This window comes from Pseudorca crassidens, chromosome 2 (assembly GCF_039906515.1).
Source record: "Pseudorca crassidens isolate mPseCra1 chromosome 2, mPseCra1.hap1, whole genome shotgun sequence".
Taxonomy (NCBI): domain Eukaryota; kingdom Metazoa; phylum Chordata; class Mammalia; order Artiodactyla; family Delphinidae; genus Pseudorca; species Pseudorca crassidens.
The window spans coordinates 37,240,010-37,255,919 of record NC_090297.1 but is presented as its reverse complement, the minus strand read 5'-3'; the positions used below and the strand labels follow the sequence as shown (position 1 = coordinate 37,255,919).

General features: G+C 48.7%; 2 protein-coding genes across 16 annotated transcripts in view; one reads left to right on the top strand and one right to left on the bottom strand.

Annotated features, from left to right (window-relative positions):
• TESK2 (testis associated actin remodelling kinase 2) overlaps positions 1–12,400 on the top strand; it is a 137,199-nt gene extending 124,799 nt beyond the window's left edge. For all 12 annotated transcript variants that reach the window (XM_067725929.1, XM_067725925.1, XM_067725928.1 and 9 more), the window contains 6 exons: positions 8,544–8,626; positions 8,853–8,937; positions 9,195–9,278; positions 9,492–9,578; positions 10,292–10,409; positions 10,729–12,400. In XM_067725929.1, the coding sequence (XP_067582030.1) occupies positions 8,544–8,626; positions 8,853–8,937; positions 9,195–9,278; positions 9,492–9,578; positions 10,292–10,409; positions 10,729–11,450 (1,179 nt within the window). In that variant the 3' untranslated portion in view covers positions 11,451–12,400. The remainder of the gene's footprint in view (positions 1–8,543; positions 8,627–8,852; positions 8,938–9,194; positions 9,279–9,491; positions 9,579–10,291; positions 10,410–10,728) is intronic.
• On the bottom strand, positions 12,301–15,856 carry TOE1 (target of EGR1, exonuclease). 4 transcript variants are annotated; one of them, XM_067725951.1, is made up of 8 exons: positions 15,725–15,856; positions 14,850–14,992; positions 14,723–14,763; positions 14,481–14,577; positions 14,194–14,352; positions 13,669–13,928; positions 13,309–13,468; positions 12,301–13,229 (listed from the first exon to the last, which is right to left on the bottom strand). In XM_067725951.1, the coding sequence occupies exons 1-8, from the start codon at positions 15,774–15,776 to the stop codon at positions 12,609–12,611; spliced, it is 1,533 nt and encodes a 510-aa protein (XP_067582052.1). In that variant the 5' UTR covers positions 15,777–15,856; the 3' UTR covers positions 12,301–12,608. The 4 variants fall into 4 exon arrangements, with proteins under 4 accessions (XP_067582052.1, XP_067582053.1, XP_067582054.1 ...); XM_067725952.1 differs by having other exon boundaries at positions 14,481–14,535; XM_067725953.1 differs by lacking the exon at positions 15,725–15,856 and adding an exon at positions 15,250–15,686.
• Between the last annotated feature and the right edge of the window lie 54 nt (positions 15,857–15,910).

Genomic DNA, 15,910 nt, shown 5'->3' with positions numbered 1-15,910 from the left:
ACTCAAAACTTAGAAAACTGCACTTGTTCCAGGCAAATGGGTGGGGTTGTATCAACTTAGATACTGCCTTAAGTTGGTAGTATACTCTCACCTTAGGCATGCAACTAAAATCAAATTGCTAGGGCTTCCCTGGTGGCACAGTGGTTAAGAATCCGCCTGCCAAGGCAGGGAACACAGGTTCGAGCCCTGGTCCGGAAAGATCCCACATGGCACGGAGCAACTAAGCCCGTGCGCCACAACTACTGAGCCTGCGCTCTAGAGCCCGTGAGCCACAACTACTGAGCCCTTGTGCCACAGCTACTGAAGCCTGCGTGCCTAGAGCCCATGCTCTGCAACAAGAGAAGCCACCACAATGAGAAGCCCACGCACTGCAACGAAGAGTAGCCCTAGCTTATTGCAACTAGAGAAAGCCTGCGTGCAGCAACAAAGAGCCAATGCAGCCAAAAATTAATTAATTAAATTAAAATAAAAAAAAATCAAATTGTTGCTTCCTACTCAGAGAGCATCATTTCTTCTAAGGTGGAGGGAGGTCATGACAAGTTATCTGTCAGTCACACAGATATTTCCTGTACACCTACATGAGTGTCTCTGGTGCCTGGTACCATGAATGAAGGGATATTTGAAAAAGATAATTTCTGACCAGAGGTAGTCTTGTTGGAAAATAACTGAAAAATAGTTCATAGCATTTTATAATTGAGTGTTTAGCTATAGACTGTAGGTTTTCAGTCAAAGGAAAGATCACTAGGCTAGGTAGCTAGGCTTTCTGGAGGAAAGTCCTCCACTACCAATGAGTTCCTAAGAACTCATCATATTCTCTTCAGTGCCCCCAAAACACTTTGTCCCATTGTGCTAGTGTCCAAGTGTGATTCTGTCTGGGATTGTCATAGTGTATGTATTGTAAAAATGACTAACCTTTTTGGAACTATAGGGTAAGACCACTATCCTTTGGTTTTCCTAATAGGGAGTGGGTATTCCCATGTCAGTTGGCTTGAGATGAGAAACTAGGAATTTAGGAGGAAGAACTCCCTGGTATCACTGGGCTGTACTTTCTTGGGTCTGAACTTTAGGGGATGGGGAGAACAAATGACTTTGCAACCTGGAGACAGGCTGGGAAGTACACTCTAGGGAATCTCAAGTTGAAGAAAAACTTCATTGCCCTTTTTATCATCTCTGAGCTTTTGGTAAAGTTTTGTCCAAATGTTTTATCTTCATAGTGTTGCAGAGATTAAGGAGAAGGTGGTGTGTCCCCACCTAGACCAGAGCAGCCCCATCCAGGAGACCTGTGTGATGGTGACGGTGACCATAAGAATGAGAAGCCCAAGGGAGAAGTCTAAAGGGACAGAGTAGGGCTTTGAAATTTCCAAATTATCTCCTTATTGTCAACCTTGGGTCTGAGTTTGATTTCTTTAAGGACAATAAAAGGTTTACTTACATTTTAGCGTGTACACTTCCTATTATTTGATGGTTCTATTGTGTCTGTGTCCCCCACCAACACATGAGTTTCTCAAGTGCTGCTCATATTCACCTTTTTGTTCCTAGCACCTAACATATAGAGCCTGTCAGAGTAGGGGCTTCCTGGCCCTCTTTCAGAGAATGTGCTTGATGGCACAGAGGCCAAAACATCTGCTTGAGAACTGAGACTTTGAGTCCCACACCCAGTTTTGTCCCACCTCTTTAAATGACCTCAGTGCTCTTGGGTCCTGAGTGTCCCCAGTCTATTGACCTCATAGGAGTGATCAGTCCGGGCTTTTCAGGCCAGAGCTAACAGGAAGGATTTAAAGTAGTAGGAGCGTGTTCCAGGTAGGTAAACCGGGATAGAGAGAAGCACATGCCTTTTTCCAAATGATCCTGAGCCTATGGTAGCGGCAAAGAGGATCACTGGTTTCCAGTCAGAGTGCCTGTTGAAAGCAGTATTGCCTTTGTAGGATTCACACATCAGTAGTTACTGCAGTACTGTTTTCAAGAGTGAAGAGTCTGTCAGATATAGCTGTTCTGTCTAATTTTGTAATTATTGCGATGCTGATGATTTACTTAGAAGCAAGTGGGATGCAGTGTGGCTTTAAAAACATTCCGTTCTTGAGCTCCATCAAGAAGTGGCAACAGCCACACACAGGCTAGGAGTGGCTGGTACAACTGTACGTGAGCCTTGGCTCTTAGGGGCAGCTGGGAGAGCAGTTTCTTTCTGCTTAATACTGTTGCTGCCCAGGATCAGGCAAGCACCACTAGTCTTTTTGGATTTCCCCTAGGAGTGTGAATTATACCTCTCTTCTTGGTTGCTGTGTTTTTTGGGGGGTGGGAATGGTTTTTTGTTTTTTTTTTTTAACTCCAAAGAATCCACTCTGGCCATTCCACTAGAGTGAAAAGCCTATCTAGCTGTGGTCTTAGGCTATACCCCACAACTAGGAACAGAAAATGCCAATTTTCAGAGACTGAAGAGAGCATGAATTAGAAACAAAGTTGAATGCTGGTGGGAGGTAGAGAGTGTGTATTAGGGCACCCTGTAGTCATTCTTTTAAAAAAAATATTTATTTACTTATTTATTTTTGCTTGTGTTGAGTCTTCATTTCTGTGCGAGGGCTTTCTCTAGTTGTGGCAAGCGGGGGCCACTCTTCATCGCGATGCGCGGGCCTCTCACTGTCGCGGCCTCTCTTGTTGTGGACCACAGGCTCCAGACGCACAGGCTTAGTAGTTGTGGCTCACGGGCCTAGTTGCTCCGCGGCATGTGGGATCTTCCCAGACCAGGGCTCGAACCCGTGTCCCCTGCATTAGCAGGCAGATTCTCAACCACTGCGCCACCAGGGAAGCCCAAGTAGTCATTTTTTATAAAGAGAACCATCAACAGCCTTTGGGAACCATTTATACTGTGCTACTAGAGGACATAGAAATTACTAGAATGCAATCTGTACCATCCATGGGCTCTTAGTCAAGTTGGAGAGACAGATATGTGAGTAGATTTTTTCCCAAGAATTATAGAAAAGAGAGGGGATCACATGGTGGGATGGAGGGGAAGGGAAGGGATGGGACACATTACAGCAAACCAGATAATCTTTTGAGACTTGGACTGCCACCGTCTCTGGGACATTTAGGAGGGCAATTCAGTCTCTGATCTCTCCCTGTGGTATGAAAAGAAACTTTTAACCCTTCTTGAGATGTAGAATCAGTACTTTCTTTCTAAGTGGGTTTATGGAGTGAATTTGTTGGGGATAAGTGGAGAGAGTTGTTGGCACATGGAAAGCCTTTTTTGTTGTTATAGAAATAACTTTAGCTTAGAGCTAACACTCACAAATGGACTTGGCATTTCTCCGCTCAGGTGGTTTTATTCAATGCCAATACTGAATGTACAGCTGTTCTAGGAGACCTCAGGATCTGCTCTTAGGTGTCTACTCTGGCCCAGTTCTGAAGGATTTGTGTTGGCTTCCAGAAGTGCATTCATGGCCACCTTTTGAGTCTTTTGTCAGCTCAGTCCCCATTATGGAGAGTCGAATGTATGATTAGTGTATGCCTTTTCACCTGCTTTTGAAAGAAGCTTCAGTCATCTATCCAGGCTTTCATATAACAAACTTTTGCTAAGTTCTTTCTGTGTGTCTGTGCTAGGTTAGAGATACAGAGATGAATGGGATCATTCCCTTCCCTTGATGAGGCAAACATGTAAGTCTCTCTGCTATGGTGTGATGTATTATAATAGGAGTAGGACAAAGAAGAATGGGAGCCAGGCAGCAGCAGTGCCTGGGCTCCTCTTTGAACCTGAAAAGGTCACCTGTCGCCTCACGGAAGTCTGACTGGGCCTTTCTTATGTCTGCTGCTTATTCCAGGCATACTTTTGAATAAAGCATTCTTCATCCTCTATTTAGTGGACTTTGCATCCCACACAGCCTGAAAATTAGTCTGGCTTCTTCAGAACCCCACAGTGGTCTGAGCTTCATATTTTGTACTCTGTAGTCAAATAGTCTGTACTGGGGCCATGTCCAAGTTGGGTGAGAAATGCAAGCATTACACTAGGTGCCCTTGGATTAACCAACGTTGGAGGTAGGGGTTAGCATCCCAGATGAAGGGGTCTTATTGTATTGCCTGCACAAACAGTGCTGCCTTCTCCATGGGCCCTGGCCCCTTTTGCTATCTTAAGACTACATTGTTCCTGCCATGGCCTTGCTGTCTCTAGTGGAAAGCTTTTTAGCCAGTTCCTCTGGAGAGGCCAAAATCATTAGGAGGGATCTCTTTAGAATCAGGAGACCTGCATCTTTACCACTTATAGTTGTAAGCTACAATTTTCTCATCTTAAATGTAAAAATCTCAGATCTGCCCATCTGACAATGCTGTTTGAATCACTTGGATTATGTTTATGAAAAACGTTTTATAATTCGTAAGGTACCACACAGACAGAAGTAGACAATCTTTCCTTTGCCCAAGGGGCTAGGAAGTATTCTCTAGGCCACTTCCTCTAGGCCACTTCCCTCTTAAGACATCCCTGCTTTGCTAAAGCTTACAGTCTATAGCTTACAGTCTATAGCTATAGGAAGGGACTATAGAAACAGATACTTTCATTATAATATCTCAAATGCTAAGGTTAGAGAGAGGAGAAGCATAGGGTGCTTTGAAAAAGGATATTTAACCCAACCTGAGGGTACAGAGAAGACTTCTTGGAGAAGGTGATGCCTGAGCTGAACCTTGAAAATTGAATTCTGCTTAGTAAGTATTGTATGTATGGAGGGGGGTTATATTCCAGACCAGACAAGACTGCATAAACAAAGGCATAGAGGCATAAACGGTCTGATGTGCAGACTGTGAAGCTGAAGTGGTAGGGGATAAGAATTGAAAAGAGAGGAGTCTGATCATATACTATCTAATTGGATTTTATCTTCTAGGTAGGAAATGAAGAATCATTGTGGCTTTTTTAAAGTAACAGCTTTTTGAGATATTACTCACATAAAATAAAATTCACCCTTGCAAAGTATACATTTCAGTATATTCAATAATCACCACTAGCTAATTTCAAAACTTTTCATCACTCCAAAAGGAAAACCCCATGCCCTGTTCTCCTCTCCCTTTAGCATTTGGCAATCACTAATCTTTTATCAGTTTCTATGGATTTGCTTATTCTGGACATTTCATATAATGGAATCATACAGTATGTCATTGCCAGCTTTTAAGTAGGGGAGTAACGCAGATTTACATTTTACAGAGATCATACTGGCAGAAATGAGGAAGGTGGATTATGGAGATCAAGCCTGGCCCAAGCCACAGAGACCAGTTGGAATATTGCAGTATTCAGGGGAGGATGTGAACTAGGGTAATAGCAGTGGGGATGAAGAGGGAGGGACCAATTTGAAAAACATTTAGAAGCTAAAATTACTTGGAGTAAGAGTAAAAAGTCTAGGCTGAATCTCAAGTTTCTAGCTTAGCAAACTGGGTGGAAAATGGCAGTGCCAGCTGACATAAAAATATAGCTAGAGTTTTAGTTTTGGAGGAAAAAAGATGAGTTCAGGTTTGCATGAATGGAGTTCAGTGTGAATAATCCAGGAGGAGATGTCCAGAAATAGATGAGATGTGCAAAGCTGAAGCTTGAGGATAAAGGTCAGTGCCGAGGATATACGTTTGGGAGTCATCAGCACAGAGGTGGTAATTAGAAATGTGGAATAGCCTCCACAATAGAGCACAAGCTGTAGGCCCAAGATAGAACCCTGAGACCATCATCCTCGTGGGTTAGGGCCTGCATTGGAGTGTGTAAAGGTGGAGAAGGAAATCCATAGTGTCACAGAAGCCAGGAGAGAAGAATCAAAAGGAACAAGAATAGCCTGTAACTAGCCTCTAATGGCTAGTCTGTTAGCTCCAGGACCACAACGGCTTAGTCTCTGCATGCCCAGTACTAATATGATTCCTGAATCATATGTAAAAATGCTGAAGAAAATAATCAGCAATGTCAACAGCAGCAAGATCAAGTAATATAAGGACTGATTTTGTCTACTGAGCTTAATGCCACAGAACTCATGGGGATCCTCAGTGAGAACACTTCCAGCAGAAGCCAGTGAGGAAGGAATGGGAGATAAGGAACTAAAAGCAGCAAGTGTTGCCAGCCAAACTTCACTAGCCTAGACCCCACTAAGGGCAGGCTCAGGAGTTTATTGAAAAACCCTATAGGAACTAATCTTGGTCAGAGTTGCTCTCCATTTTCCTTCTCGCCTCAGATACAGACTCCTGAAGTTTGCTTTTTTGGTTTTCAGTATCCCATCTCTGTCTTTGGCTCTAATGCCCAGCTGTTGGCTGTGGAGAAACTTTAAGAGAGGCAGTGGTCACACTCCAGACCAGAGGCAGACCGGGCTAGGCAGGCTTGCCCCACGTTGTAGGGCCCTGATCATCCCTGCCGTAGTCATTTCTTAGCTGCTCAGAGAAGCTACTATGAAGTCACTTCCTCCTGGATGGGTGGTTTACAATGAGCGAACAAGAGGTCTCCATGAATGTGAAGATGGGGCAGAAACTGAACAGCTTTGACAAAGGCAGTATACTGTGGTCCTGTTCTGTTCCTTACTTGCTGAATCTAAGCTGAATTTAACAGGGTTGTTTCTGAGGGCTATAAAGCAAATAGTAAATCGGACTTCAGACTGAGCCTTGGAGACAGGAACCTGAGTTGCTGGTGAAAGAGGAGGAGGAGGGGAGAAAAACAAGTGACAGATCTGAGGTGCCACTGCCTCACAGTGGCATAAGCCAGTATAAGCCAGTGCCCAATAGCCTAGGCTTTGGCTGTCTAATAGACAAGCTGGCCTAGAGCCTGTCTTCTCACAGACAGTAAAGTCAGGGAGCTGGGGTGAGGGTGGCGGAGTGCTGAGCCAGTGGACTGATGGGAAGGCCAAAGCCAGGACAAGCACAAGGACGGTCCTGCTTAGAAGCCAGAGACACTTATGTCTGCCAGGAATCAAGGGTAGGAGAGGATGTAATGAAATCACATTACGTGAAATCACATTTCCCTTCCAACTCAGGGAAAGAGAGAATAGTGTGATCACATCAAAGCCAGAGTAAGGGACTAATTTGTACCTGATGTGGAGTAAGCAGGTGACTTGGCAATGCCTTGGCAACTGGAGGCCAAGGCAAGGAAGGGGGGAGGCTGGTTTGGTGATATAGGGCCTTGCTGGCCCCAGAAATGTCCCTGGGAGCCAAGGATCCCTGCTCCCTGCTACCTCTGGAGGAAGGTGGGCAGAGTGAGTTGCCTCCTGAGCCAGAGTGGTGTAGGGCCATTTTGAATGCAGCTATTTGGGGAGAGTTTGTTGCTGCTTTGTGCTTATTTTCAAGTCACTTGGGTCATCCTTTCTCGGGAGACAGCAGCATTTGTTCAGTGAGCTTGTCCTGAGCCTCTCTCATGAATTGAATACTGTGAGGAAGGAAGGCCCAAACCTGAACTTGCTCCTGAGGAGCTGATGGCCTCTGATAGGCTGTAAGAGGGAATGACACAGAGGGGTTAAAGGAGTGGAGATGAGAGAGAGATGAAGGTGAGAGCTGGAGAGGTCAGGACTGGAAAGGTAAGCTTGTCTTAAAACACACAAAATTTTCTGAAGTGAAAAGAATTGGAAGAACATTCCAAATGGAAGGGAACAGTATAAGCAAAGGCAAAGGTTTGAAGGGGCTGTTCAGGCTTCCCAAATCAAGCTTGTCTGTTACAAGTTTGGATGAAGATGTGTACATAGGGGCACCAAGGCATGGGGAGGTTGGTAGCTGGTTGGTTAGAGCCAGATCATGGAATTTTTTTCTTTGGCTGCATCGGGTCTCGGTTGCTCTGCATGGGCTTTCTCTAGTTGCGGCGAGCAGGGGCTACTCTTCGTTGCAGTGCACGGGCTTCTCATTGCGGTGGCTTCTCTTGTTGCGGAGCACGGGCTCTAGGTGCGTGGGCTTCAGTAGTTGCAGCACGTGGGCTCAGTAGTTGCGGCTCACAGGTTTAGTTGCTCCACGGCATTTGGGATCTTCCCGGACCAGGGATTGAACCTGTATCCCCTGCATTGGCAGGCAGATTCTTAACCACTGCGCCACCAGGGAAGTCCCAGAGGTCATGGAATTTTAACGCCAGAAAAGAGGTTGGTTGTGATCTTGTGGGCAGTGTAAGTTGGTGTAGGCTTGGGCACTTGTCCTGTGCTTACATTACTTGGCAAGATCAGACCTGGCCTTGCTTGGGTCTCTATGTTCTGAGGGAAGGATGAAGGGAGGCCAGGGGCCTGATGATAGCCTGTCTTCCTCCACTAGATTGTAAGCTCCAAGAGGACAAGGGTTTCTGTTCATTGAGGTATCTCTGACACTTAGAACCATGCCTAGCACATAGAAAGTAAGATAAATATTTGTTTGGAGCATGATATAATCCTCGGGCAGCCACCAAAGATCCAGGCCTAACTCATCTCACATGGCTATCAGAGCCCCCAAGTCTGACCACAGGGGTCAGCCCAAGAGTGTGGTTTCACCAAGGAACAGAGGACAAGGTGCCCTATGGCAGGGAGGGGTGGTGGTAAAGTCTATGGCTGGCTGGTCCCACTTCTGAGCCACATTGTCTTCTTTTTTGGGAACCCTAGAACTGCCTGATAAAGAGGGATGAGAATGGTTACTCTGCAGTGGTAGGTGACTTTGGCCTGGCTGAGAAGATCCCTGATGTCAGGTGGGTAGCCTTAATGGGTGCTGGGGTCACAGAAGGGACTGAGGCAAAGGGAAGACTCCAGCTTCCTTCTCAGCGGCCAGGACTTGGTCACAGCCCAACCTCAGCTCCCTAAATTCAGTCAATTCTAGTGTGTGCCCATCCTTGGGGGAGAGGAATTCCCAGTGGTCAGATATCTCATTGCACCTGCCAGCGGCAAGCTCATTTTCCGTGTAATCTCACCCCACAGCATGGGGAGTGAGAAGCTGGCTGTGGTGGGCTCACCCTTCTGGATGGCACCCGAGGTTCTCCGAGATGAGCCCTACAATGAAAAGGTGAGTCTGGGGACCCCAAGGTCTGGTTCTCTGTAGAATCCATTCTTAGCAGAAAGTGTCCTGAGTCACACTTCATGTATGGGGTGAGGATCTACATCCTTCGTGCCAGAAACAGGGCTGGTACCTGTCAGCTGCCTAGTGAATGAATTGAATGAAATATGGACAGTAGGGCCCAGGCCTGGGCTAGTGGACATGAGGGACAGAAACCCCACCTCTCACCCCATTGAGAGGGAAACTGAGATCTCACTTCCCACCAGGCGGACGTGTTCTCTTATGGTATCATCCTCTGTGAGATCATCGCCCGCATACAGGCTGATCCAGACTACCTTCCCCGAACAGAGGTGAGCTACAGGATGGGGATCAGTGCCACTGGGATGGGGCTGCTTTTGAGGCCATGGAATTGTTTTTTTCTTGGGTGGAGTTGCTGGAACTTAGTCTGTGGTTACTTCTCTGGGGCAGTTCCCAGACTCTCCTGAGCAGGCCAGGATGGGTGGAGGGATTAATGACCTGGCTACCAATGTCCCCTGGTCCTTCCCCACCATACCCGTTCACAGAATTTCGGGCTGGACTATGATGCTTTCCAGCACATGGTGGGAGACTGTCCCCCAGACTTTCTGCAGCTCACCTTCAACTGTTGTAATGTGAGTATCTTTTTCCTCCTGGCTTTGGTTGGGGCTGGCTGAACCCTGTTCACCTGGTTAGGACTTTAGGGAGAGGCTGCTAATTAGCCTCACAGGGACCTGTTTTTCACTGATGAGTGACAGTGCCCACATTCCTTCCTTTAGGCCTGCCAGACTCTGGTCCAGAGCCTTGGACCAAGGAAAGGAAAATTGCTTTGTATTATCCTGTCCTCAGCTTGTAGTGTAGACCTACCACCCCTTGCCTTAGATATTGATGGAGCTCCGGTCAGGTTTTAGTTGGACTGTGCGTCCAGCTGGTCCAAGACTCGTGAGAAAAGCTCTTGTTAGCCTTTATTTTATATAGCTCTGGGGTTGGACCTACCTGTTATGACTAAGGGGGTAGCTGGGCCTTGTCCAGGTAGCTTCCAGAAACATGTTAGCTGCAGAACTCAACAAAGAATAGAACCAACCAATGTGAACATACCCTTTTGGAGGGTTCTCTGCCAAACAAGGGGATAAGACATATACAGAAAGGCTGCTGAGATAGGGGAGGGTATTAGACAATAGCATCTTCCCTGACCTTAATTTTGGGACTCACTCTTGTGGTCTGGGGCCTTCAGAAAAGATCTCTTAGATGCACATCTGAATCTTAAAAGATGCCAGACAGACTCAAATGCCATCCTTGGGATGGAAGATGGGAGGGCAGGGCTAATGGCTGGTGTGGATGACTACAGATGGACCCCAAACTGCGCCCATCCTTTGTGGAGATTGGGAAGATTTTGGAGGAAATTCTGAGCCGCCTAGAGGAGGAAGAGCTGGAGAGGGACAGGAAGCTGCAGTCCACAGCCAAAGGTAAGAGATTAGACCAGACTGTCCAACCTGACCCCAAGGGAGGATATTAGGATGGTGGGGGGAGGGGGATTTCCCTCTAGGGCTGTGATTACAGGATCCCATGTCCAGAAGAAAGGCAAAGGAGCAGGGGATGACTGAAAAAGTCCTGGAGCTGTGGGCTGGCATATTGCCTCCCTTCTGAGTCTGTTTTCTCATTGGTGCAATGGGGACAACAGAACCTACTTTGCTTTCCTGAGTGGTGACACTTTGTGGTATGAAGTGCTGCTTCTATTTTTTATGACTAGTGAGAGTAACGCTGACTTGACTCACTATTCTTCAGGACTCTTGGAGAAAGGACCTGGGGTGAAGCGACTGAGCTTACTGGATGACAAGATCCCTCCCAAGTCCCCACGCCCAAGACGTACTATCTGGCTGTCTCGAAGCCAGTCAGACATCTTCTCCAGTAAGCCCCCACGTACAGTGAATGTCTTGGATCCCTACTACCAGCCACAACGAGGTGATGCTGCCCGAGCCCCCAAAATCAACCCTTTCAGTGCTCGCCAGGACCTCAAAGGTGGCAAGGTCAAGTTCTTTGACCTGCCCAGCAAGTCTGTCATCTCCTTGGTATTTGACCTGGATGCACCAGGGCCTGGAACTATGCCCATGGCTGATTGGCAGGAGCCCCTCGCCCCACCTGTTCGCCGGTGGCGTTCTTTGCCTAGTTCACCAGAGTTCTTGCATCAAGAGGCTTGTCCGTTTGTGGGCCGAGAAGAATCACTATCTGATGGGCCCCTACCACGCCTCAGTAGTCACAAGTACAGAGTAAGGGAGATCCCACCATTCCGAGCATCTGCCCTACCAGCTGCTCCAGCCCATGAAGCCATGGACTGCTCCAGTCCCCAGGAAGAAAACGGTTTTGGGCCCAGGTCTCAGGGGGCCAGTCCATGCCTTGCAGGTGCCCCTGAGGAGATGGAGGTAGAAGAAAGGCCAAGAGACTTGGCTCCAGTCCCCTTTTCTGTCTCAGGCATAGGCCTGAAAACCCAGGGAGAGCTGGATGGGTAAGGGGCATTAATCCCCACCTCACCTTGGGGATGGACCTTCAGCTGAAGCCACAGGGCCCCCTTGCTGCAGAGCCTTGACTCTTCCCTGGGGCCCACAGAGCAGGCAGGCTAAGCCAAGCCAGGCTCAACTTTGGGGTTCCCAGTGCCCAATGGCTATGTATGAGGTGAGGCAGCAGTGAGACACCTTCCTAGTTAGGGCAAACAGCTAATACCAAGCCTCTGAAATCCAGCAAGGAGCTCTGGCCCCCACCCAGACTTCCCCAGACAGGACCAGAGGACTCCTAGTTCTAGTGTGCACTGGCAGGCAGCTATTACCCCAGGTTCTTCTCCTATCCCGGGTCTGTCTCCTTTCCTTTCCTGGGGCATATAAGCTAAAATGGATGGAACCTGGAGCTGACCAGGAGACCATAAAGGGCATGGCTATTTCTCAGACCTGAAGACTGGGGTGCTTCTTGCCAGAATGTTTAAGACACTTGAATAATTGCTGTTTGCACTTACTGCACGGTCAGACCACGTCACTACACTTTCTATGCAAGGGGAGGGCAAGGCAGAGTGGTGGTCATGGCTCTCAGCTAACCTATTCAAAGATCTTTTCCAGTTGATTAATCTATTTTCATATTTATGAAGGAGTCTTAATGTTCTGCCCTATAAAACTTTCAACTTTGTGTTGGGAGTAGGGCTGGTTTTGTAGGCCCTAGGGCCTGCTCTATGTATTTGTCAACACGTGATACACCCAGTTGGTTAAATGGTTTATACGTGGACTGATTTCTTCCCTTTCTGCTACAGCCGGAGCTATGGGAAGAGTCTGTCCTTATAGAGCCGCAATAAGAAATAACCAAAGATGAAGCTGGTCAAATATTTTCATATCTTGTTTCTGTTGATTTTTTTTTTTTTGAAACTTTCCCAGGACACTTTGAGATTTAAAAATGAATAAAGTCTGTGTTACAGGTGCTGGTCAGCCTTCTTACTTGTATCCTTGTTCCTCATCCTCTGGAGTAAAGACAAAGGTCCAGGAGTGATGCAGCAGTATCTCTGCCAGGACCCTGTCCCCGTCCCCTAGTAGTTGGGAGTAGGACACTCACAGGCTAGAGGGATCCAGACCCCTCTGTTCCACCCTCAGCTTCTCTTCCTGGGCCCTGAGTGCTGGGTAGAAGTTGGGTCAGCTGCTGCCCCAAGCCAGCTTCATCTTCTGGTTGTGGGCTTTGGAAGAACGGGAGAACTGGCTCTTAGCCACTGTGAGGGGGACAGCTTTGCCACTCAGGTATACCTTGTTGTGGCATTCAGGTAGCCATGGTTCAGAGTTACAGGGCTGGGGTCCTTGGCCCACTCCCACGTAGGCCATCACGTAACCTGTCATAAAGGCATCGAAACCAGCCCGATGCAATCCATCCCCAGGCACTGGGTTAGGATTGACTTGACTCTCTGGAGCTTCCGAGCTGGCCATGTCAGCTGTGTCAGGCCTTGCTGCTCTCTGCTCCATCTCCAAGTCATTTTTGTGACCTTGCTTAGAGCCAGGTTGGTTCCCAGTCTCATCCTCAGGCACCTCCTGCTCAATTTCCTCAGGCTTGAGGCCAACCCTACAGACCTGCTTGGTGGGAGGACCATCCTCGGTTTCCCCAGAAGTCTGTTTCTCAGGCAGGCCCAACAAAGACCTCCGCCGTTTCTCTCTACGTCGTCGCCGTCGCCTCTTGTCCTCCACCACAGCTTCATCAGTGTCAATGATAAGGTCAATATCATGGGACCGAGGACACTGTGGTCCCAGGGGGCACCAGCCATAGGCCTAGAGGTAGGAAAAAAGCTTAGAGAGGGGTTCCAGGCATCAAACGTCCCTCCCCCAGGAAATGGGCAGGTGCTCTCACCGAGAAGTTGTCACAGATGCTGGTGGAATGAATACGGTAGGTTGCAGGGGGCATGCAGCAGCGGTAGTCAATATGGGCCCTCATGCTAGAAGGATAGCTGCAGAACTCCAGGGTGAGGTGTGGGCTGCCAGCTGCCCGCTGCTTCCCATTTTCCCGCTCACTGTAACATCGCAAGAGGGTATTGGTCCACTAGCATATAAGCTCCATGAGAGTAGAGGTTTCTGTCTGTTTTGTTCACTGCTGAACCCTCAGCACCTAAACAGTGCCTGGCACATGATAGGTGCTCACTAAATATCTTAAGTGAATGAAATAGTCAAGCTTATACCAGGCCCCACCCCATTCTCTCAACCAGTTCCTCACCATTTCCGGAAGGCATATTCTAGGTAGGAGGCCACGAAGCGGGCGTGAAACTCAGCAGCATATTTGGTGTCATAAATGCCAGCTGGGAACATTTCACATAGGTCAGCAGTAAAGGTACCCAAGCTCTCAGGCAGGTGTGCATAGAAGTTCTGGTACAGGAACACCAAGTCTATAAGACCGTTGTGTAGTACCAGGGGCCGGCGGGCCCGGATTAGCTCCAGGAATAGTGTCCTCACTGATTGGCTCTGGCTCTCATCACCCTGGGTGGAAAGAAAGGGGTCATCAGGAAGGACAGAGTCCCCTAGGGAGCCTTGCAGGACACTTATCCCAGGGTCCCTCACCTGGAAAGCTCTCCCTTGCTTTCACCTAATTCAATGCTATTCACCAGTGTAACAGTGTTGTTTCCCCAGCTCTGTCACTAGTGATTCCCCATACTCCCTAAGAAGCAGATCCTCCCCATGCACCCAGCCTAGAGTAGTAAGAAATGAAGTCACAGAAGGGGCAGTCTCTAGGCTGGAGGCCTACCTTGTCATTGCCCTTGTGGTAGGGGATACCCTGGGCGTACTGCTGGTTGAAGTTGAAGCCATGCTGTACCAGGAACTGCACAGACTTTGGTTCTATGACATACTCTTCCATGCACAGCAGGGTCAGATTGAACACCTGGGCCAGGTATGAGTGTTCACCCTGGGAGAGGAAGAGATTCTGCTACATCCAGCCTTGGGAGAAAAAAACCTCATAGCTGATGTTCCCCAGGATCTCAACCCTCCTCCCCCCAGCCACAGACCTGGGATGCAGGTGAGATCAGCCCATACCTTGTCTGGCTGCTGCTTGAAGCAGGCGAGGCCCAGGGAGAGGATAGAACGGGTCCTGGCAGCATGACACACGGCCTTGTAACGTTCCTCGATGCACCTTGGGGTTGGGTTTGGGGGTGGCTGTGGCTGGGAGTTAGCTTCATGAAAGACCCAAACCACCCAGGACTGTGACCTCCACTACAGGGTTGAGGTCTGCCCCTCCTTCCAAGGCTAGGACTAAAGAGATCAGGGCTTATACTTACTGGTTCAGCAAACTCTTCCTGTCCCCAAGCCCACTCAGTTCCTATGGCGCAGTAAAGGGAGAGTTGTGTTAGGTCCACAGTATCAGCCCTTTCACAACCACCTGCTCTCCCAACTCCCAACTCTCACCGTGTCCACAGCCACAAAGCTAGCCGTCTTTATGGCCAGCAGGAGGGATGGCCACATCTCCTTGAAGTTGTCACTTTGCACATCCACCACGGGAACCTGGACTACTAGCTCCTCCCCAGATTTTGTGCTTTGGCTGGCACCACCTGGGGATAAGGAGGGTGACGGATGTTAATGCTCAGGCAAGGGCCTAAGAAAAAAGATACCAAGCTAGGCCATGGCTGGGGGCAGGGGCAGTTTCCTTCAAGGCAAGAAATGGCAGCTTTCTCCTCAAGCGTATCACATATGCTCTATACACAGGCCTTGGAGTGAACAGTGTCCTGAATTTGGGGAGAGAAAGCCTGGGTCTTCCAGTGGCTTATGTGAGACTCTGGGAAAATTTCTTCCCCCTCAGCATCAAAACCTGTAAAAGAGGAAGGTAGGACTAGATGATCTGTGAGGTTCCTTTTCCTCACATCCTGCAGGAAATAGTTTGCAAGGCTTGATGATTTCAGCCCCTTTACTATCCCAAAGGCTCTATACTACCGTTCATGGCCACAAGCGGCGGCAGTAGCCAGTATGCCCCAGAGCCTGATAAATAACGCCCCAACACGTCCCACTTCCTGTGGACCACAACTCCCAACCTCCCTAACTTAACAGAGCCATGAACTCCAGACTACATCTCCCGACATGCCCCCACATGCCCTGCGCCCAAGACTCTAGGCTTTTGCAGGCGGAACTGTGGTGCACACCGGGACTTGTAGTCTCCTCGTGGCTGGTTCAGAAAGAAGGCGCTATTCCTCTGAAACTTGAGATCGGTTTCTTAGAACTACGAGCCCGAGACCCTCCCCCCACCGGACCGCACAGGCTTTTAAAGCGGCCCCTGGGAAGCCACTCACCGTCAGAGACGGCTGGAGCTGAGGCTGCGCCATCGTCACCGTCGGCGGCCATGACACCGAGGTCCCTCGCTTGTATAGTCAGTGTGCACGCGGGACTTCCTCTTCGTCTCCTCACTCCGCTCCTGCAGTCGGGGACGGGGCGGAGCTTCGCCCCCGGAGTCGCCGACCGGTCGGACTTCCGTTCAG